Genomic DNA, 22694 nt, shown 5'->3' with positions numbered 1-22694 from the left:
AATGAATGGTAGAATTATGTGCACATTTTTTGCAAATTAGCAGGTGATTTAATTGACCATGTTTAAAACAATATTTGATTTTAAAATGTAAATCTTCTCGCTCACACTTCTGCCAGTGTGCCAGTTATCACCCTGACTCCACTGTGCCATGTTGGCACCCTAAATAAGGTTGAATGCCTACCCCTGTAGTCTACTAGCCAGAATGTGAACCCGGACATATTGAGTACAGTAAGGTTTTATGTTAGAAATGTTGAGTATGGGTCCCCAGCATGTAGAAACTGCCGGATGCTAACTTGTATATGTTGAGCAATTTTCATAATCAGCCGCTAAAGTTGGTGTCCCATTAACTTTACATTACAGGAAAAATAAGCAAAAAAATAATCTGCTTTAAGTAGCATATGAGGGGTCTAACTAGGGGTATTTCATGATTCTGAATCCATTGCAAGCATCCGTTTTGCATGAAAAATATTCCTTGGGCTAAAACGGACCCCAGAAACATGTGAAAAGTGATGATTCGGCACTTTTAATCACTAAACCAAGGCCGATATTTCGCCAAGGAATGATTTTCGTGCAAAACGGATGCTTGCAATGGATTCAGAATCATGAAATACCCCTAGTTAGACCCCTCATATGCTACTTAAAGCAGATTAATTTTTTGCTTATTTTTCCTGTAGCCTAATGTAAAGTTAATGGGACACCAACTTTAGTGGCTGATTATGAAAATTGCTCAACATATACAAGTTAGCATCCGGTGGTTTTTATATGCTGGGGACCCATACTCAACATTTCTAACATAAAACCTTACTGTACTCAATATGTCCGGGTTCACAATGGGGCTCAATGGGCTGGCAAGCGGACTACTGGGCCCTGCCCTGTCCTAGACTAACCTCGCGTCACCAGTTTTAACGCTAGACTGTGGACTGTGTGGCCATCTAGTGACAACTCTTCATCTGACGTGTAGGAGGGAGATAGTGTTTTTTACTGGTGATTCAGTCAGAGTGTATGAAAGGGTGCGCTCGTTTTATTGTCCACGACATTGCAAGCGGCGCGAAGGCCAGCGGACCTTGGTCCTGCTCTTCGCCCCCGAGCGCCGCAGGCGCGAGTGGCCGCGAAGAGCGGGCCAGGGCCGCGCGGCCGGCGGAGCGCCGCGCGAGTTACGAAGCCGTGGTGAATGCAATCGTTATATGGGCAAGCCCACGATAAACGCCCGCGCAGTCCGGTGCGCATTTCCGAACGCACCCTTTCCCCACACTCGGACTGAAACACCAGTAAAAAACACCATCCCGTGTAGGAGGATCACGTGAAGGTTTCTGAGCCGGAAATTGTTTCAGAAACCCCACACCACGTGATAAGACCTAAGGCTCACTAATACAAGGTAACGTCAAGTTCAATACGAGCTGTTGGCTTGTATCTGTGATCCCACAAAACAGGTCTTGAGCAGTAAAAGAAAAAGAAAAGTAAATAAAAAATACACAAAACATAATATGTGATGTAGTGTAGTGGTTCTCAAAGTGGATTCCAGGGACTATGTGCGTTCCTTTATGGGGGTCTAAATTTAATTGACCCAAGTCTGTAACTCTAACGAGTCTAACAGTAAATGGAACGGGTCCATTTGGTTCCATTTGTACACTGTCAGAGTTAAGGGGAGACCTTGAAGTGTAATAGTTTGAGAAACACTGGTGTAGTACCTATGGTGTAGTACGCGCGAGGGCTTGTTTGACTGCGGCACTTCCGCACCGTGCGGTTTTTTCCGCACCGTGCGGTTTTGTCCTCACCTTGGTGATTTTGAAAACCGTGATCCAAGACCAGGAAGTGAGATGGTGCAGCTTCCACATCGCTCACATTATTCTGCGTTATCAAAACACAACGGTATCCCAAAACAGGAGATCCTCACAGTCACACTTTGTACCCGGGCGCGCGTTTGATGATTCGGAGTAGATCATTCCAAATCGTTTGAGGGATCAACGCGGCGCGCCGTGTTCAGACATTACACATCATCACTGCGGCCTGGGAGAGCTGTTGAGGAAATACTGTTGGCTAACGTTAGCTGAGCTGCTAGCTAACTAGCTAGAATCAAGCTAACGTTGGCAGGTTGAAGTAATACGCCGACGTTTAGTTTGTTGAACGCGAATAAGTGGCGATGGCTGCGACGCAGAGAGGCTTTGTTCTGGCAGGGTTCGTACTCGTATTCACGTTGGCAGGATGCCATGCACGAATACACCAGCTGTCTCTGATGGTAAGGAGACGTTGAGTTTATAACATCTGTTAGCTAACTGTATATTTTAATGTCTTCTTCTTAGCCACACTGTCAGAAAAGGTCTTGATGACTGTCATTGTACAGTACATTGTTTTTCATAGACCAGTGGTTCTCAAAGTGGGGTTCGGGGACCCCCAGGGGTCCTTGAGGGAGTTCCAGGGGGTCCCCACTCCCCAGCTAAATGATAGTCAGGAACCAAATGCACCACTATGGCTCTGTAACTCTGGGTCATGGAGTGTACAATGTTAAATTAACATTCATTTTACAATCCAAATTGGGGATCCAGAGATAAAAAAAATGCCATTAAATTGGGGTCCTTAGGGTAATTCATGTCAAACTGGGGGGTCCTTGAAATTAAAATGTTTGAGAATCACTGCTAGAGGCTAGAGCCGTACAAATCTTCTCTTATGGGTGTCCCTGGCATATATTTTCAAATGGGGGTCCGTGGGCTAATACGTGTCAATTTGGTGGTCCTTGACATGACAAAGTTTGAGAAGCACGGTCTTAACCACAATGTCAGAAAGCCTAACGACTGTCATTGTACATTGTATTTCATAGACAACGTGATCCATTGACACGTGTGATCTAGTTATCATTTTAGACTCTTGTGTGTTGTGTTTACACTCTGCCATCAGTTGTCTTGAACTCATCTTCTCCTCAACCTCTCCTCCAACACCCCCACTGTCCCTTTCAGAATGAAACTCGTTTTGTGGTCCATCTCAATTCATTTGGTTTTTATGAGAATGGAACCCTGAATGTTACCCTGAAATCTCTGCGCCTCGATGCGGTGCCATTGGACCTGGTGAGTCACTGTGTGTGTGTGTGTGTGTGTGTGTGTGTGTGTGTGTGTGTGTGTGTGTGTGTGTGTGTGTGTGTGTGTGTGTGTGCATAATATGTGTCCACAGGTTTGCATCAATGTTTGGTCCAGCTTTATTGGAGTTGTCAGGAATCTCAGTGGTTAGCATTGTTGTCTCTTATATAGATCATCAGATCGAACCAGAGCACGAGCAGGGCTTTTCTGTGGTGAATTAGCATTTTGTGTGGGTTTCCTCCTCTGGATGCTCTGGTACTTTCCTCCCACACCAAAAGACATGGATGGATGGGACATTCATGTGCATGTGACCTTTGAGATTGATCTGGTCCCTGGGCGCTGGCCAGTGGCTCCTAATGCATTTAGTTAAAATGGGTCAAATGCAGAGCATGAGGTTCTCCTCAAAACTTAAATGCTGTTAGACTAGCTATTATTACACCATTTAACAAAATGACTATATGAATCTATCTCTGTGGCATTATATTAATGGCACCACTTTCTTATATAAAAGAACATGAATGTACTTTTAAATATTGTCTGTAGCATCGTGAGTGCACAGTAAAGAAACCAGGCAAAATAGTTGGCCTCTTGATAAAATTGTGCGGTATGATAAATGCAATTATGTCAAATTAATGAAAGCATCAACATTGTCAATTGTTTTATGTAACCTGCTGGCCCTGGAAAAAATAACATTTCTCCATTACACGTTGATCATCATTAGTTTTTAATATCTCTCTCTGTGAAGTCATAATATTCTCACTCTGTTGTAACTTGTAATGGGTCCTAGTACTGGTTTCTCCCGCTCTCTTTCAGCTGAAATATAAGTTCAATTTGTAATAAGATTGTTTTAAATGTTATTTGTCCAGTCCCAACATGTTTCATAATGTATATGACTCTGTGACTGTATATTATGTCATAATAAGGGTTTGAAAGCTTAATATCAAGAGGTCTTGCATGTGTCATGGACTCTACCTGTCCCGTATCTCCCTCTCTAGGTTGGTTTCACTCTCTCCAAGTCTCGTGTGAATGGAGTCCTGTCTTACACAGTAAGTACATTATATTCAGGGAATCACACAAGGAGAAGGCTTATAATTTGTCATTCACGGAAAGCTAGTTATGTATAATAACACCTGGCTTAATACAGCTTAAGTGAGAGTTAATGATACATTTGTATTATTGGTTCTGATTGGTTGTTAGACATAACAGGCCGATAGCAGGCCACCTGTGGAAGCTGACACAGGCCGTGTTTAATACATAGACTCTCTGGGCTGGGGTCAAGGGGTCCGGTGGTGTATTAGGGGACTTAAATAGTGCAGCTGAACTCTGTACCCGTCTGCACTGGTGAAGCACTGTTATTCATAGGTGTCATTACTACAAATTTGTGCATTGGGGTGGACAAAATATGTAATTCATAGAACCTTTGTATATGCATATATTTAAAGGCTGATGAAACCCTACACTGATATTGTGTGTTGTTTTCCATTTCATGTTAAAAATTACGTCAGGGTAAACATTTGCCCATATCATACAGTACAGTAAGTACAGTACACTGTGATGTAAGCATTCCAGCTGCAGCTAATCAAATTGATAATGGGTGTGTTAGGTTTAGGTATGTCAGTGTGCATTGACAATACTGTGTTAACTTAGGACAGTGGGACACACATGGATCTGGGTTCACCTAAACACATGAATTCTTAATTCATTAGCTGCAGCTGCATTGGTTACTAGTCTGCCATGTTTTTACCCTGCTGTAGTTTTTAACCTGAACCAGAAAACAAACTGCCAAATCAGTTTAGGGTTTCTTTCCCCTTTAATCAATATTTGTAAAATCATCTGTCCAAGAATAAACTGTAGCCTCGAAAATGGCAAAAAAAAGAAGAAAGAAGCAGCCATGGCATCAAAACTTTGAATTTTACATCTTTTGCAAAAGATTAAATAATTATTCACAATGCTCGCTGAAAGCTTAAGTACTGAAAATTCATCTTCAATGAATATTGTAACACAGTAGCTTTCTTTAAATCTATAATGGAATATGTTGTGTTTTTTTTTCCTAGGCAGAAGAAACTGACACTTGCCCACTCAAAACCAAGCCATCCAACAATGAGCCGCTCGTCTTCTTTATCATTGATTTCAAACATCTCAGGTGTGTATATTTGAATGTGAAGAGAGAGAAAACATTGCCAATGGCTACTTGACAACCTCATATCTCTTAACCATAAATGCTTGTGTGTGTGTAGTGTAAATGTCACATCTTATGGAGGCCAAGACAGCATCTTGACAGCAAGGAGTAAGACTCCCATCGACCAAGGTGAGTAACATCCATACCCTCCAGCTATATTCCACAATTGTAATTATTGTACAGTGCTTATTATGTATTACAGCTATGACTACTACATTATTCACATTGGCACTGGTTGGTCAATACAACACAAATATCTGCATTTATTAATCTGTTGTCAATTTGATGTGAGTGTACGCCAAGGGTCAGCTCATGTATACAAATGTTTGTCAGTGTAAACTAGTGGTCCTGTATAGTCTGAAAATCTGACAGGCATCTAAACACACACACTATTCTACACTAAAAAATGTATACACTATTCACTCAAATATACATAACCTACTGTATGTACCGGTATTTGTTTTTTTCCACAAAAAGTTAGGAAAATGGACTTCGGTCCCATATATCTCCCCTTTAATAATACCAATTGGTATTGTGTTTTATATCATTTTTATCATTGATTAGTCACCTTTACAATGAGGTACAGATGTATGCATAGGGCATTCGAGTAATGAGCAACAGATAAAACGTGTAGCTAGCGCGCCCCCAAAAAATGTCAACATGGCCTGCAATACTGTTCTGTATTTGTATTCACCTTTGTTGCTTGGTGGATTAAATCATTGCACTCCTCCACAATAATAAGCTAAAGAAAAACAACACACTTTGGCCATTTTGTTCATTTTAAACTCTGTGTCATGGAATCCCAAAACGAGAGTGAATGCCAGCAGAACAGCATTGCAGGCCATTTTGGCACAATTTTGGGGGGCACTACCCACACGTTTATCTGTGATGCTCATTCCAGGAATGCCCAATGCTTACAAGCTGTACCCCACTGTAAAGGTGACTAATCCACGATAAAAATGATATAAAACAAACACAATACCAATTGGTATTATTATTAACACGTTCCCACCAGGGTTTCCGCTAGGCATTTTTGGGGGGCGGCCACCACCTTGGCTGGCAGGATTATATTTTACCGGCCAATGAATTTATTTATCGGCCATATTATAATGAACGTCACATGCGTGTTTGCAGATACTGTTTGTGCAATGTGCAGCCAACTATATTTACACCATTTTATGTTAGCACTGGGCTTCTTTCCTCTTTATCACAGATTCTGTTCCTGTTTTTATAGTTAACTAAATAATATCTATCTACTTATGCAGAACTATTGCTTGCCAAAAAATAAGTGAATAAAGTGGGCGCAAGTGAACTGATTGCGCGCCACTTCCGCCACACAATAGCTTACGAATCTACGTATGATTTGGTCTTTACATCTCATTAAACCTTAATATGCAAACGTACAACCTTTGTTTTGTTTTGTTAATGTTATGTTATGATGGGGCAAGAAAGGTTGACTTCTCTCAGTTGCCTGAAATCAACGAGTCACCCACTGCGCACCACCACATTCATTTCTGCATCAGAAAGTCTTGTATAATATCCACATGGTTCCACAGAGTTCGGGTTCCTTTTTTATAATCGTCAACTGGGTCCAGCTTGGTTCAGATTACCACGGAATCCGCATGGTTCTGTTTATCATGTAACAGTAAACCCCGACTCCAGCGAACAAGACAGCACTGATTTGGGACAAGCGCTGAGCTGCAGCTGTGAAGCTTGATGTATGCTTATCCGTATGGCCATGTTGCGTATCTATAGCAGACATACAAGCTCATAGCGCAGCGAATTGCGATGTGTTGTGAGCTTGTAGCTCTGATATTTTCAATGCGCATCACCATCGTACGACTAATAGGCTGATTTTAACAGCGCAAAGCACAGAGGAGCAGCCGCAGCAAGCTCACCCTTCGGGATTTAAACAAAAATGATGATGATGTTTTAATGGTTGTAGCCTACTATACTGTAACCAAATAATAATAAGAATAATAGGCTTAAATGATAAAATAGCCTAAAGGGAGCCAAATGATAAAATAGCCTATAAGGGAGACATTTTCCCAGTCGGCCAAGGTGGCCGGTGGACTTTATAATTACCGGCCAATTAAACATTTTAACAGTCAATGGCCGGTAAATACCGGCTAACGGAAACTCTTGTTCCCACACATACCTAACACGTTCCCACACATGTTAACGATTCCACCCCGTGAAGTGCCCGTTTCCTGGCATGTTAACTGGTTACGATGGTAACCAATAGCATAGAAAAACGCATATATCTCCGCTTCTTTTCCCATATCCTGCGTTTGGTCAACACGGCCTGTTTTCTATGGACCATAACTTACACACGGATCATCGTGGTTGTATTTTTTCTTCTCTTGTATCATTCAGGTGTGAGGAATACTAGGGACAGTGGTCCTGAGAATGCACCAGAAGCAAAAAAAGAAACAGAAGCTGGAGAAAACACGGCTAAGAAAGAGTCAGATAAAGTAGATGAGCCACAGCTGGATGTAAAGCCAGCTGTGAAGGACAGTGGTGAAGTGGAGAAACCCCAAACTCCTCCTGCAGAGGAGACGACGTTCCAGGTGAGCAATATGTTATTGATATATACAGTATATATACAGTATATCGTCTCTGTTGGGTGGAAACCAAAACTGTTACTTTTCAGGATTCAAATTCAAAAGTACCAGATCTGCAAGCTCAAAACGCACCGCTTCACGCTGCGTTTCGAGCTTGCAGATCTGCTACTTACTTTTGATGCTTTAATGCGACGCTGTAGTATGAACCGGTAGAAAAAACACAAAAAGTTAAACCTTGGAGATAAGAGGTTTCTGCACGACAGCAACTATATAGATAGAGTATTGTGTGTGTGTTATTATATATGGCTGATCTTTGCTCCACTCTAGTTGGCGAAGATGACTAACTTCACGTTGGCGCTGATTAAAAAAGCCGACTCGTACGAATTCAGCGTGAGTAAACAAACATTCAGTCAGTAATTATTTGCATTCGTATTCAATTTGTTGGCAAAAAAACAAACTAATCTCATCAATGTTTAAATGTGTAAGGAAGTGGACCTACATATAGTTTGTATCATGAGCCTAGGAATTTAACAATATTATTTCCTTTTTGATCTGACATCAGAATCATTTTGGTCTCTCCCACTCCCATAGTTCCTCATGGTGTTCGGCTCACAGGCTGAGGGGCTCTACAACCTCAACTTCCACTATTGCCAGAACATGTATCCGAGATCGGTTGTACCCTACTCTCTTGACGTAAGCACATTTTGTTACTTATACGTGTGTGAGTGCGTGTTTGTATGTCCGTGTCAGCCATGTTAATGAGGATGTGTGACCTATAGGTGAAGGTCACAGAGAAGAACCCAGGAGGCTACCTGTCCGCAGCAGAGATTCCCCTTTCTCGCCTTTACATTTGCATGGCTGGAGTTTTCTTCACTGCTGCAATGGTGTGGGTCTACACGCTCATGAAGCACAGGTATTTTCTAAGTTCTAACGTACATGTTCTATTTATCTTTCCCTCTTAAGATGATACTTTTATTATGTGACGGATGCTTCCAGGCATCACTTCAGGGTAAAACAATCATCAATGTGTGCAGTTCTCTACAGTACACAGTGTATACTGTATACTGTGTAGGTGTAAGCTTGAATGTGCACAGAGAGGGTGGAGTTTACACAGTGCACCATAGAGGGCAAATATAGTACAGGCATTGTAATGTAAATATGTAAGTAATATACAATATGTTCCTTCTGTGTATGCCACATGTGCAGAATATGTACAACAGGATGTATATTAATGTACTGCAACCACATATCATATGCCTGTTATACGTGTTAACAAACACTCAAAAGTCATAACCATGCCTAAATATTATGTTGTATAATATCTTTTCCCTTTTTTGTTTTGTTTTTAGATACAGTGTGTTTAAGATCCACTGGCTGATGGCAGCTCTGGCCTTCACAAAGGCAGTCTCTTTGGTCTTCCATAGTGTGAGTAGACTAATGCACTCCAGTTGCACTCCTACAAGTGCATTCCAAAACAAATTGTCTTGTGGAAAGTTGAGTTTCTTTTCCAAAAAGTGAAACTTTAATATATTCTTCTATGTTCATTACACATTATTAAATTTCACATGATTTCTTTTTTATTTTAATCTTGATTACAGCAGAAATCTCAAAAGAACATTACATAAGACCAATCAAAAACATTTTTAATTTAGAAATCATTGAAGACCTTCTGAAAAGTGTGTTCATGTATGCACCCAGTCACTACTTGCTCCTTTTAAACGAACTGCGATGGCTGTGGCACTGCCGAGGTATTATAGAAGCCCTGGTTGCTTTGATAGAGGCCTTCATTTCGTTTGAATTGTCGGGTCTGGTGGTGTGACGTAGAAATCCTACTTAATTTATAGACTCCATAGCAGAATTGAAACTCTCAAAAGATCAGCAAAACCTTGACTCAGAAACGATGTTAAAAGATAATAGAAAACATTTATTTACAGCGCTGTAACAGTCACACACATGTACATACATCCTACACCAAGAGACAGACAAGACAGACTGCCTCGCTCTCCCCTGATTCTCAGTTCAATAATTGGCTAAGCAAAAACAATAACACATTCTTGTTAAAAAGCCAAGAACTCCTCACACGGCTTATCTTCCTTCACACGGTCATAAAACAAAAAGGGGCACTGACTAGCTGCCAGCTGTGACCTTCATGGTACACTCCCTACATCCTGACCTTAACTAGGGATATTCCACTTTCATCAGGGAGCAGTGGTAGGGCTTCTCTCCACATCCACACCCATTGTAACTTCAAACTCCATTTTAACCATGATAGATTCGTTAAAAACACACATTATGTTTTCTCTATTATAGATTCTCTGAGGTTCAGGTCAGACAAGTTGACTGGCCCATCAAGCACAGTAATGGTCAGCAACCAGTTACTGGTAGTTTTGGCACTGGAGAGGTGCCAAGCTCTGCTGGAGAAGGAAATAAAGATTGTCAGCAGACAAAAGCATGAAGTGCTCTGAAATCTCCTGGTAGGTGGCTGCTGTGAGATTTCCACAGTCAGGTCATTTGGGATGCCATGTGTTTTATTAAAGTCCAGAGTCAGCCATCTGCCAGGAGACTTTACACCTGAGCATTTCATGCTTCCTTCTGCCAGCAATCTTTATGAAGATGCTGATTTTGTTACCGGGATGGTGCTGAAACTACTAGTAACTCTTGTTTGCTGATCACAGTATTACTGTATTGCGCTTGATCATCCGTCCAGCCAACCCACCTGATCTGAATCCCGTAGAGAATATATGGGGTATTGTCAAGAGAAAAATAAGAGAGTAGATCCAACGATGCAGACAAGCTGAAGGCCACTGTCAAAGCAACCTGGGCTTCCATAATTCCTCAGCAGTGCCACAGGCTGATTTGCTGGCACATTAATGTACTGGGACAATTTGGTAGTGCATGTATAATACTGGGTCATTTTAGTTTTTTACATACAGCATATCTCTGCTGTCTGGCCGAAACCTCCTAACTCCAAAATGTTCATTTTCGGGAAAATGAGCTCAAGTGGAGTTGGGAGGTTTTCACCGAAGGGCTTTTTACTACTTTCCATTGGTTCAATATTATTTTAACCAACACTCAGTTATAAAGGGTGTTCAATAGCCAAAAAGGAAAAAAAATTGAGTGAAGAGGTTTTGGCCAGACAGTGGAGTTACGCCAAATAATGCTAGTAGGTGAGTCAATATAAGGTTTAACCCCCAAAAAATTGATACAAAAGGTTTTTCAATGGATTCTGGTAGTATTGGGTGTGCTAAATAACATACTCAAAATCTACCTCCCCGAAAGCCGCCATTTTCAAGATGGCGTCCGCGTTGACTGCCGTGAGCTTAAAATGGCTATATCTCAAATGGAAAAGATTTTGCTAATATTTTGTCAACTGAATCTGGTACCTCTGGACATTCTTTAGAGCATACTAAAAATAGAGGAAAATATTCCTTTCGGAAAGGTTTCATTTTCAAGATGGCGCGTGACTGGCGTCCACGATGGCTGCAGGAGCTTAAATGCCTATAAACTGGGATTTAATATGTAAAAAATCATCACAATTATGCACTTTGTGACACGTTTTTGACTTTTGGCATGGTGTTGGGTATGGACATAAGGTTTTCAAAAACCATCAGCAACAAGTTGGGCTAGCCCCCTAGTTGTCTGTTTGAAATTAAATAGGTCTATACATGGTTGAAACCCCAAATAATTGATGGAAGAGATTTTTCAATGGATTCTGTTACTATTAGGTATGCTAAATAACATCCTAAAAGCTTAGGAGAAACAAACCACTGAAAAGGCATAATCTTCACGATGGTGTCCATGGGAGCTTAAAATGCATATAAATTGGGAGGGAATATGTGCCATCTTGAAAAGTATGCATTTCCAGTAGTTTTCTTTCCCTAAGCTTTTAGTATGTTATTTAGCATACCCAATAGTAAGAGAATCCATTGAAAAATCTCTTCCATCAATTATTTGGGGTTTCAACCATGTATAGACCTATTTAATAATGAATTAATTTCAAACAGACAACTAGGGGGCTAGCCCAACTTGTTGCCGATGGTTTTTGAAAAACTTATGTCCATACCCAACACCATGCCAAAAGTCAAAAACGTGTCACCAAGTGCATAATTGATATGATTTTTTACATATTAAATCCCAGTTTATAGGCATTTAAAGCTCCTGCAGCCATCGTGGACGCCAGTCACACGCCATCTTGAAAATGAAGCCTTTCCGAAAGGAATATTTTCCTCTATTTTTAGTATGCTCTAAAGAATGTCCAGAGGTACCAGAATCAGTTGGCAAAATATTAGCAAAATCTTTTCCATTTGAGATATAGCCATTTTAAGCTCCCCACAGTCAACTCAGACGCCATCTTGAAAATGGCGGCTTTCGGGGAGGTAGATTTTGGTAGATTTTGAGTATGTTATTTAGCACACCCAATACTACCAGAATCCATTGAAAAACCTTTTGTATCAATTTTTTTGGGGTTAAGCCATATTTTCTCTTAGAATGACTCACCTATAGAGAATCGGAGATATATGGAAAGAGGGAAGCAGAAACATTTGACTTTTGTCCTGAGTGAGAACCATATATTTGTCACTCAAAACTGTTTTCAGCTGTTCTGCGCACTTGTCATCTTTAGCAAGCTAACACCGTATAACACTTTGACAGCTATTTTCAAGTGCAGCAAATGAGGCCATTGAGTGAGAACTGTGAGGCGGGGCTGCCACGTACGCATGTGTGTGTGTGGTGCTGAAGAGTGAGAAATGTAGGATACTTTATTGACTTTAACATTAGGCACACTAGCTTGGTCCTACTTATAAATAGTGTTTACATATACAGTACACATACAGTATCAGTATGTAGCAAGTAGCTTGATTCAGCACAAGAAAGCTCACAAGCTCACAATGTGTCGCAACGCGACACATTGTGAGCTTGTAGATCTGCTATTTTCAAATGTTTTTTCTACATTCATTGGAAAGCTTGTGAAATGGGACATTCTGCATAATGAGTAACTTCTACTATTTGTACTTTGAGTAGGCCTACATTTTGATACTTTTACTCAAGTACATTTTAATGCCAAACTTCTACTTGTGGCAGACTATTTCTACATTGCAGTATTGATACTTTTACTTAAGTAAAGAATTTGAGTACTTTTACCAACACATGTTCATTAGAAAGGAACAGCTCCCTAATGCGAACCGGATCCCATCGTTCATTTCAAAGAGCCGTTCAAAAGGCTTGATTTGTTCGTGAACGTCCCATCTCTATATGTCACAAACATTTGCATTCTATAGCTTCTTGTTCCACATTCACATACCTGTCAGTCCCTAGTGTGCTTGGGGTTGGCTTGCCCTGTGTTCTCCACCACCATGTTGTTTTGAATGGCCAAACAGCATTCTTAAGTTAAAGGAGAATTCCGGAGGAGTGCTTTTCTTACGGTAATCTGATGTTATTCCATCCATTAACCAGTGGTGGAGGTGAGGGTGGGATTTAGCGGCTGTTCACATTTTTGAAACCATTATTGACAACACTATGGAGATTGGCAGATTTAAACAAGAAAAATTAATTAAGCGATACAAGCAATTTAGCATAAAATCCCACCGCTTGCGTTTGGAGCTGAAGAGGATTCTAGCTGGGAAGAAAAAAATAATAACTGTACCGATCGTTCTGGAATTTCATAACATCAGATTAACTTAATAAAGCGTCTAGTCCAGAATTCTCCTTTAAGTCATAAGACCTGGTACTTAACGCATGCAAAATAGAGCCCTGAGTTCCCATGGGCTTGCTAAAGTTTGAGAATTAATGTTGTTTTTTTTGCTAAAGGTTGAGAATCTCTAATGTGTAATTATTTTCCTCTCCCATTCAGATCAACTATCATTTCATCAACACTGAGGGGCATCCTATTGAAGGCTGGGCTGTCATGTATTACATCACTCATCTGTAAGTAGGATTACATATGCATGGGGGAAGGGGGTTCCATGTATAATGACTGTGTTTGAATTGTACATTGTGTTTGTGCACCGAACAGGCTCAAGGGCGCTCTCCTCTTCATCACTCTGGCATTGATTGGCACTGGCTGGGCCTTCGTTAAGTACATCCTCTCTGACAAGGAGAAGAAGATCTTCATGATTGTTATTCCTCTACAGGTGTGTGTGTGTGTGTGGGGGGGGGGGGTTATAACGTATCTAGGAATGGGACGATATGAAAATTTCATGTCACGATTATTGTGACACAAGAAATCATGATTTACGATATTGTCGCGATAATCAAAATCCATTATCCTGGGGCAGAATATTTGCCAAAACGCGATGTGTTGTGCATGACGGAGGACGATATCACGATAAATTAAATCTCCACGATTCGATTATCGTGAGTGGTCTTTATCACGATAAACGATAATATCGCCTATCGTCCATCCCTAATTCATATGCATGGAACTGGTTTAGATTCTACCGTATCTCCCCTCCAGGTGCTGGCCAATGTGGCCTACATCATCATCGAGTCCACAGAGGAAGGGTCTAGTGAGTACGCTTTGTGGAAGGAAATCCTCTTCCTCGTTGACCTTATCTGCTGTGGAGCCATCCTTTTCCCCGTCGTCTGGTCAGTGTGTGTGTGTGTGTGTGTGTGTGTATATGAGAGAGACCAAAAATAGTTGTGCATGTGTATATAAGAGAGGTGTGTGTACTGTATATATAAATGTATATTTTTTTGTGTGCAGGTCTATCCGTCACCTGCAAGAGGCTTCCAGCACTGACGGCAAAGGTATTGACAGACCTGATCAATCCAGGGTTCCCTGTTTTGATCACACATTTTCTATTTGGTTCGTTGTTTTGATCACACTTTTTCTATTTCAAATGAAAATTCCATAATTTCCTGCATAGCTAGATGTGTATTATTTACTTACTTAACTTCCTAGAGGGCTACTCGACTTTAAGATGGCTCAGGGGCCACTCAACAAAATACCAAAGGTTCAAGGGCCGCTAGCTAAAAATGTCAGTCCTATTTTGGACTTATAACATTTTATTTTGTTACATGACCAGACGAAAAATTAAGGAAACGCACAGTAAAATATATTATCATTGAATGAATGGATGATGATGACGTTACAAATTAGGCTTCACAAAAGAGAACATTGAACAGATTGCTTTTTCGATAAATCAAGAGAACAATTATCAGAGGTTAATAAGTAATTGTAAAGGGTTAGTCCCAATCCTTGATTCTGATTGTCTGGTTTCTGTTCAGAACATGTACTAAATGAGACGATTCATAGGTTTCATTTTTAGTCCTACACGAGCCATGTTGAGGACCAACACGGGTGTTCTGATTGGTGTAGAACAGTGTTTCTCAAACTTTCAAGGTCTCCCCAACTCTGACAGTGTACAAATGGAACCAAATGGACCCGTTAGGCTTAATTTGGTTCCATTTGTACACTGTCACAGTTACAGACTTGTATGGGTCAATTTAGACCCCCCTAGAGGAACCCACAGAGTCCCTGGAATCCACTTTGAGAACCACAGGTGTAGAACATTAGTTCTATGCCATTCAGACAAATTGAAATACCCGTGTGTTGGTCCTCAACACAACTAGTTTATATCAATCCCAGGTGTGTTATTTGAGTTGAGTTGAACTAGGTATGGGGAGCGCTTGATATCCTCACAAACCTGGCCGTGCTGGGTTTTTAGGCTCCGCCCGTGTGCATAGTACCATAGATATAGATATGAAAACCTAAATACCTCATTCGCATAAATTACCAACTCCTCCAACCCAAAATGCTCCTGAATATGCTTTGTTCTGTGTTCCCAGCTAGAATAAGCACCCATACTATACTAACACATATCATATAATATAATGATATGTGATATAATGTAACATATAATGTTATATATATATTTGTTAATTGAGGTTCTGTTAGCTTACATATACAAGTACAATGTACTGTATGTCGAACCTCCACATTTTTGGCAGCACAGCTGCTTTAACATTAAAAAGCACACAAAGACAATAGCAAGTACCAAAAAATACAGACATTACATTAAACAGCAGTAAAATGAAAATAAATAAAATAGACAAAAGATGACAAGCACACCACTGGTTTGGTTTGACATGATTGCATATTACAGGTCACCAGAGTCTTTTTCCTTGAACTGTTCAATAGGGTTCACTGAAGTACAGCCTAGAGGGGTCTGCTGCAAGTGCTGCATCCCAGGCTGGCTGCCATGCCCTTCATGCCATGTTAACACGGAGAATATAAGTCAGTTTTTCCAGCGGTATCACACCCATTACCTCTCTATACCTATCGTCCGGTGTAGGAGTACATCATACAGTATAGCTTTAAAGCACAGCTCAAGACCTATTTCTTTACTCTTGCTTTTAGCTGATTTTTGTTAAATTCCTGTGCTGCTATTGAAGTCCGCAATGTTCTTAATTTTTTTTTTTATGTTCTTCAATGTTTTATGTTTTTATTTTTCTCTGCTTTATTGTTATCATGTGGTGTATTTTTTCTGTTAAGCAATTCATTTAACAGAACACTTAATTTTCTGCTCTATAAAGCCCTTTGAGATAAATTTCATGTCATGAAAGATGCTATACAAATAAAGTTTTATTATTATTATTACATAATTATAGAAATACACACAGTATAAATCAGCTAATGTCAACACAACAGGCCTACTTCTGGTTTGTAAGCAGACAGCGCTCAACTCAATGCATGATCGCCCTCTTGTGGTTAGTCATGTTGCAAATGATGGACGTTTGTATTTTTATTGTATTGTTCATGATGGGCCGCAGCCCCAAGGGTCGCATTCGGCCCGTGGGTCCGGGTTGAATATCGCTGAGAGAGGGAGAGAGACACACAGACAGAGAGAGAGACAGTTTAAGTATTATAATTGGGGCATACAAGTTCAAGCTGCCATGAACCTAGAGATTTGTGCTACACTGAGCAAACCTTTGTAGTCTTTCAAACTAATTTGGTCATGCATGTCTGGGTTTGGTACACTTAATGTAGGGAAGAGCTGTTTTACAGGTGGTGGCATACAGGTCTAGAGGTAGCTCTGTTTGTGTGTACGTTGAGTCCTCTCGCCGACTGCCTGCTCAAAATTCCACGACTAACACCTTTTCCACACCCTTCTCTTTACCAGTACTTGGACCCCCTGTCAATATGTATTTTTGGCATTGCAGTGCCAATAATTATTTATTATATTCTTGTAATCTTTCCTCAAGCTGCCATGAACTTGGAGAAGCTCAAGCTGTTTCGCCATTACTATGTCATGGTGAGTAGACACTGGGTTCATCCAGAGGCTTGGGAATTGGGAAGTATAGTTTAGCAGTTCTCAAACATTTTCATGTAAGGGACCATCCGACCTACCTCCCTTATGGCAGCATAACACCATTTGGAATGATTTTGTTGTTAGAATATCTAAATACTGTAGGTGGGGAGTTAACAGAATTGCCATCCCTACACAATCTCTATTAGGCTAACTTTTGAAGTGATGTCTGATCCCAGCTCAAGGACTCCTGGGGGGTCCCCAGACTCCACTGACAACTACTGGTTTAGACAAACTGACTTCCTAAGGCTCCAAACTGGGGAGACCATTAAAGGGACTCCTGCAGCTTGGCCTAGCAGTGTATTTCAGCATGAAATATCAAAACCTGAACCGTGTCATGGGAGAAAACATGTAGAATTTCCTAGTTTGTAACTGTATCTGCTGTGTGTATCCAAATTGGTCTAAATCAGTTTAGATCAAAACTGATTTTGAATCCATTTAATTTCTGCTTTGTATTTCGCTCCTCTCCTTTTAGATTGTGTGCTACATCTACTTCACAAGGATCATAGCCATTCTGCTCAAGGTCACTGTGCCTTTCCAGTGGCAGTGGTGCTATGAGGTAAATAAATCAGTGTTTCTGTATTTGGAAGCAAGTTGTTTGCTTTCACAAAACATGGGATTTCATAAATCACATTCTTCACAGTACTGCTTCTCCTATAACCTCTACCCCCACGTCCTGATCTACAGCAGGGGGGGTCCCAAATTATTTTGGGGGGTCCCCAGATGATAAGCTTAATGTGTAACATTGTTTTCCCACTCAACAGTAAACAAACCAACCCGAAGTTTTAAGTGTATAGACGGTATCTGCATATTTCTAAAGTGACAATATAAGGGGTCCCCAGATGATAAGCTTAATGTGCAACATTGTTTTCCCACTCAACAGTAAACAAACCAACCCGAAGTTTTAAGTGTATAGACGGTATCTGCATATTTCTAAAGTGACAATATAAGGGGTCCCCAGATGATAAGCTTAATGTGCAACATTGTTTTCCCACTCAACAGTAAACAAACCAACCCGAAGTTTTAAGTGTATAGACGGTATCTGCATATTTCTAAAGTGACAATTTAAGGACTTTTTAAAACCTCTAAAATGACAAATTAAACGTTGGCCAAATTGTCAAATATTAGAGGCAGAAATTGTGAAAATAGCCGATCTACGTGCTTACAACACCTCGTACAGAACCATTTTATACAAATGTAACTCCTCAACTCTTGGTGGGGGAGTCCCGAGTTGAAAGATTATTGAGATTATTTTGGGGGTCGTGGCCTGAAAAGGTTGAGAACCACTGATCTACTGTACTCTCCTCTTTTCCTCCACAGTTTCTTGTGGAAGTGTCCACTCTGATCTTCTTCGTGTTGACGGGCTACAAGTTCCGGCCAGCTTCCAACAACCCCTACCTCCAGCTTCCCCTGGACGAGGAGGATGTAGAGATGGATGAAGTGTAAGCATAGATCCTATGTGCATGGACGTGCAGAGAATGTTAGAGAGGCAGGGGCTGACATTTCTAAAAGAGACTTTTTGTGTAAATATCAAAAATAGCTAGATAGACCTCCAAGCTCACAAGGCGGAGGTCGGCTATTTCTACACAGAGAGGGCAATTCTTTCAACATAAGACCCTGCATTCAAGTTCAGGAGCGTTTGGACAAGGCAATTCTCTTGAATGCTGCCATTAGGTATGGCATGAAAAGAGGCATTTCTTTCACCATAGTAAAAACGGCATTCATGGTCTGGAGAGGGCACTTATTACAGATTGATAAAAGGGCAGGGGCTTGAGCCCCCTTTGATATCTATGTGTGCTCGTGCCTGCCTATGTGTGTCTTTCACTTTGTAAAAAAGCAGGGGTCTTCAAGGGGTCCGGGACCCCTAGGAGGTCCTCAGAGTTACTACAGGGGGGTCGCCAAATCTTTGTGTGATAGGACAATTGTTTTAAATTAAAAACTTCAACCCTCACATCCCTATTCTGAGGAGAACTTTTGCCAACGCCTCGCACTGAGAGCTTGTAGATCAGCTATTTTCGGCAAATATGTTTCATGTAGAGGTAAAACACTTTGTAAAAAAAAGAATTACATTTCACAACTTTTCATGTCATAAGAACGCCCACTTTGTCTCTTGTTTTCCAGGGTGACTGAGTCAGGTGCATTGGAGGGGATAACTAAAGTAAAGAAGACGTCTAATGGACGCGAGCGCCAGAGAGAGTCCACTTTGTGAGCAAGTTGCCTTCCGGTACCTTTTTTTTCGGGAGGGACCTGCTACTAAAAACGCCCCTCCATGTCAGCTGGTGTAAAAGGGGTGTAGATGGACCAAGGCTCTTCTCCCTACTAACGGCTTCTCTTTGAAACCTTTGCGGTGGCCGCTCTTCACAGTGCCCACTGTCTGGCTATGCAAAAGAAAGACTTTGGACGTTCTCCATTTCCTGGAACACTCCCTCCAGAGACTCAGAATGGTTTATTCCAGGACGAGAGGGGCTCCTGCAACCGTACATCGACGGATGGAACAGTCTGGGACAGAATGGAAGGGAGAGTTGATGTTCTTTCTATTTATCATTTTGTTTGCCTCTCATTGGATCTTCTTTCTCTCTTTCCACTCGTCCCTCTCTTTAACCCCCCCCCACCCTCACTGTTTCTTTATCTCTGCCTCCAAAGATAACGTTGATTTTAGAGAAGATTTAGCTTTGGGTGTGTTTATATTGGCTATTTAAATGGTACTCGTGTGAAGCTGTTTAAAGCTGTACCTTTTTGTGCGCGGTGCGAGTATATGTGCGTGCCGTTCGTATGAGAGAGGCAGGGAAGTTCTTGAGTTGACCAGCTGTTTTCCCTGTGAGCGGGCAAACAGCCCATACTCAGGTAAATAGGCAAATTACTTTTCATGTGGAATCAAGACCAGAGTCTTGCATAATTCCCCACATTGCGTTTCGGTGCTGCAGATGACCCCACATCGCCCCACTGGTCAATCTTGATCATACAACCACCACCGCATATATTGTTGCTTTCTTTTTGTTATGTATTTGACTTGTATATTGAAATATATTTGAGGTTTTATATTTCAGTATATTCACTTCATATTGAAATATGTTTCTAGTATTTCAGTATTATAACTATTTTATTGTGTGTTTGAGAGGCGTTTTTCCCCCCAGCCTGTCATAAGGACCACTGCTGTAATTTAGTGCTTTCGAGGTCGTTTACATCTCTGTAAAACTTTCAGTTCAGAAATGTCATGTAATGATGAAGTCCAACACATGGATATGTTGGCTCTTTGAATGAATCCAAAATACGACATAGAGCGAGCAGATCAATGGAGCGTCTCTCAGATCCTGGTCTTCTCACTGATGGCTTATTTTGTCACAATCGGCTCACGTTTGGCTGAACAGAATTGAATGATAGTGTTTTCATTTGGTCGTTTTTTTGTTTTAACCCGGTGTTGACTGTTGATGTTAACACCTATTCCAATAATTTATTGATTACGGATGGTCAGAAATATGTGCAATGAGGCTAATTTGTAAATATAAAACGGAGAAAGACGGTTATGTATGGGTGGCTTCATTAACTCTTCGGATGAACATTGCATAGAGGCTTCATAGATATGCTTAATTTATGCTCTTGTCATATGACAAAGTATAAATCGGGCTATACAGTGCCTCGGACAGTATTGACACAGGTTTGCGTTGAGATTTTTTTTCATTCACTCCCCCCTTTTTTGCCTTTCTCTCAAAATACAGATGATTCAGTTATGAAGGAAGCATTTCCCATGTTCCTCTGGTTGTTGAGACGGACTGAAGAGCAGGCTGGAGCAGGGGTCTTCAACAAGGGGTCCAGGACCCCTAGGGGGTCCTCAGAGTTACTACAGGGGGGCCGTCAAATCTTTGTGTGATAGGACAATTGTTTTAAATTAACAACTTGAACCCTCACATCCCTATTCTGAGGAGAACCTTTGCCAAAAATAGCAGATCTACAAGCGAGTCGTTGAGAGCTTGTAGATCGGGTTAGGGTCTATCTATTTTCGGCATATATGTTTGGTGTAGAGGTAAAAAAAGATCAGACCAAGTTTACATAGTATCGTCAATTTAAGTAGTTAAATGTCTGAAAAAACACATTAACACAAATCCAACATGGACTGATGACAGTGCTGTCAAACAAGTCTATGAATCTATCTATGAAATCAATGAAAATCTGCAAAACAATTTTATACAATATGTAGAGGGGGTCCCTGCTGTATCTCCCTCTCAGCTAAGGAGTCCTTGGCCTGAAAACGCTGAAGACCTCTGGGCTGGACGAATCAAGAAAAGACCAGTGAGATTTCACCAGACACTCCTCTGCAGTGACCGACAGGTCTGTGTGGGGTTGATGAACATGTACAGTAAAATTCTGAGAGTTCGTTTAACTCCGAGAGTGTACAAATGTAGCCAAATGGACACTTATATTTGTACACTCATTCACATAATAGATGAATGTACACTGAGGGTTTTACTGTACAAGATTAGTACCGCAGCTCAAGGGGCTGGACTTGGGCCCTGAGCAGGTGTGCTCCTGTACTTTGCTTTGTTACAGAGGGGTGTTTGATGTCTGTGTGAACTGTTCAAATAAAGCTGATGTTTAAAGAAGGTCTGAAATGAAACTTGTTTGCTTGGATGTCTTGCCGGAGAGTTTTCCTGCACAATTTTGTGTGATTGTGTGTACATGGGGATGGGGGTTTTCTTTATGCGTTTGTGTAAAGGATTAACAGTGCATTTAGGTATTATTACAGTAGCTTCTCTGCCATCCCAGCTACTCTCCATTCACTTCGTTTGCTCGCTGTGTGACAGTGCTGACTCAGGGTGTATCTGTCTAATATGTCTGAAGAGCTACAGTAGCCTACAAAACAGTACAGTACCATTACCACTTCAAAATGACAGGTTCCATGTTTCATTGCTCAGGACACTTTCAGGAATACGTTACCATATCTGAATCTCTGATTAAGCAGACTCTCTGATTAAGCAGAAGGTTAAGGCTGTTGGACCAGTTATGTTTTGCAAAATGGTTGCGTTGCACTGGAACATAAATGCTAGAATATTCTGGAGATTAAACAAGCAAGCATAATACAGTATGTGTGGCCTATACTGTAAATGCTCCTTTTCAGAGGTAGTGTTTTGTTAATCCCCTGTCCAAGAGTTAGTGGTTGTTAGGTCATAAATAGACCTAAAACCACTCTGAATCTTCCACCAACACCATAGTCTGAAGACTCACCTCTTCAGAATCCACCTTAGCCCATAGCACTTGCTCTAAGCACTTGCCCTAGCCTTGACCTTGCAGGTTTATGCAAAGGCTAAAATGTAATTTAGAAAACATGTTATGTAGAAAGTTGCCAGCCAGGTCATTTTTAGACCGGGCATCCTATCCTATCCTATACCCTACTGTGTATTGTGTAGGCCTATAGGTGATAGGCCCTACTTTCAATGTACGGATGACGGATCATAGATTATTGTTTAAATATATCACAAAGATTGATAGCCTAGGTTTTTGGTTTACCTATGATCCTAGATTACTATTTATTTTCACTGTAAATCGTTCTGGATTAAATGCCTAAATTGTAGGCCTACATTCA

General features: G+C 40.9%; 1 protein-coding gene across 2 annotated transcripts; it reads left to right on the top strand.

The window, feature by feature from the left end:
* Positions 1-1813: 1813 nt before the first annotated feature.
* On the top strand, positions 1814-21714 carry gpr108 (G protein-coupled receptor 108). 2 transcript variants are annotated; one of them, XM_080721963.1, is made up of 19 exons: positions 1814-2236; positions 2952-3059; positions 4064-4114; positions 5123-5211; positions 5306-5376; positions 7624-7817; positions 8139-8201; positions 8403-8504; positions 8591-8724; positions 9161-9236; positions 13660-13733; positions 13822-13939; positions 14263-14393; positions 14512-14555; positions 15949-16044; positions 17013-17062; positions 17592-17675; positions 18437-18558; positions 19238-21714. In XM_080721963.1, the coding sequence occupies exons 1-19, from the start codon at positions 2141-2143 to the stop codon at positions 19323-19325; spliced, it is 1791 nt and encodes a 596-aa protein (XP_080578089.1). In that variant the 5' UTR covers positions 1814-2140; the 3' UTR covers positions 19326-21714. The 2 variants fall into 2 exon arrangements, with proteins under 2 accessions (XP_080578089.1, XP_080578090.1); XM_080721964.1 differs by lacking the exon at positions 15949-16044.
* The last annotated feature ends 980 nt before the right edge of the window (positions 21715-22694 follow it).

The sequence above is a fragment of the Nannobrachium achirus genome, assembly GCF_963921795.1.
Source record: "Nannobrachium achirus genome assembly, chromosome: 3".
Classification (NCBI taxonomy): domain Eukaryota; kingdom Metazoa; phylum Chordata; class Actinopteri; order Myctophiformes; family Myctophidae; genus Nannobrachium; species Nannobrachium achirus.
Note: the sequence above shows the minus strand (reverse complement) of the source record. Positions and strands in the feature narration are given on the sequence as shown.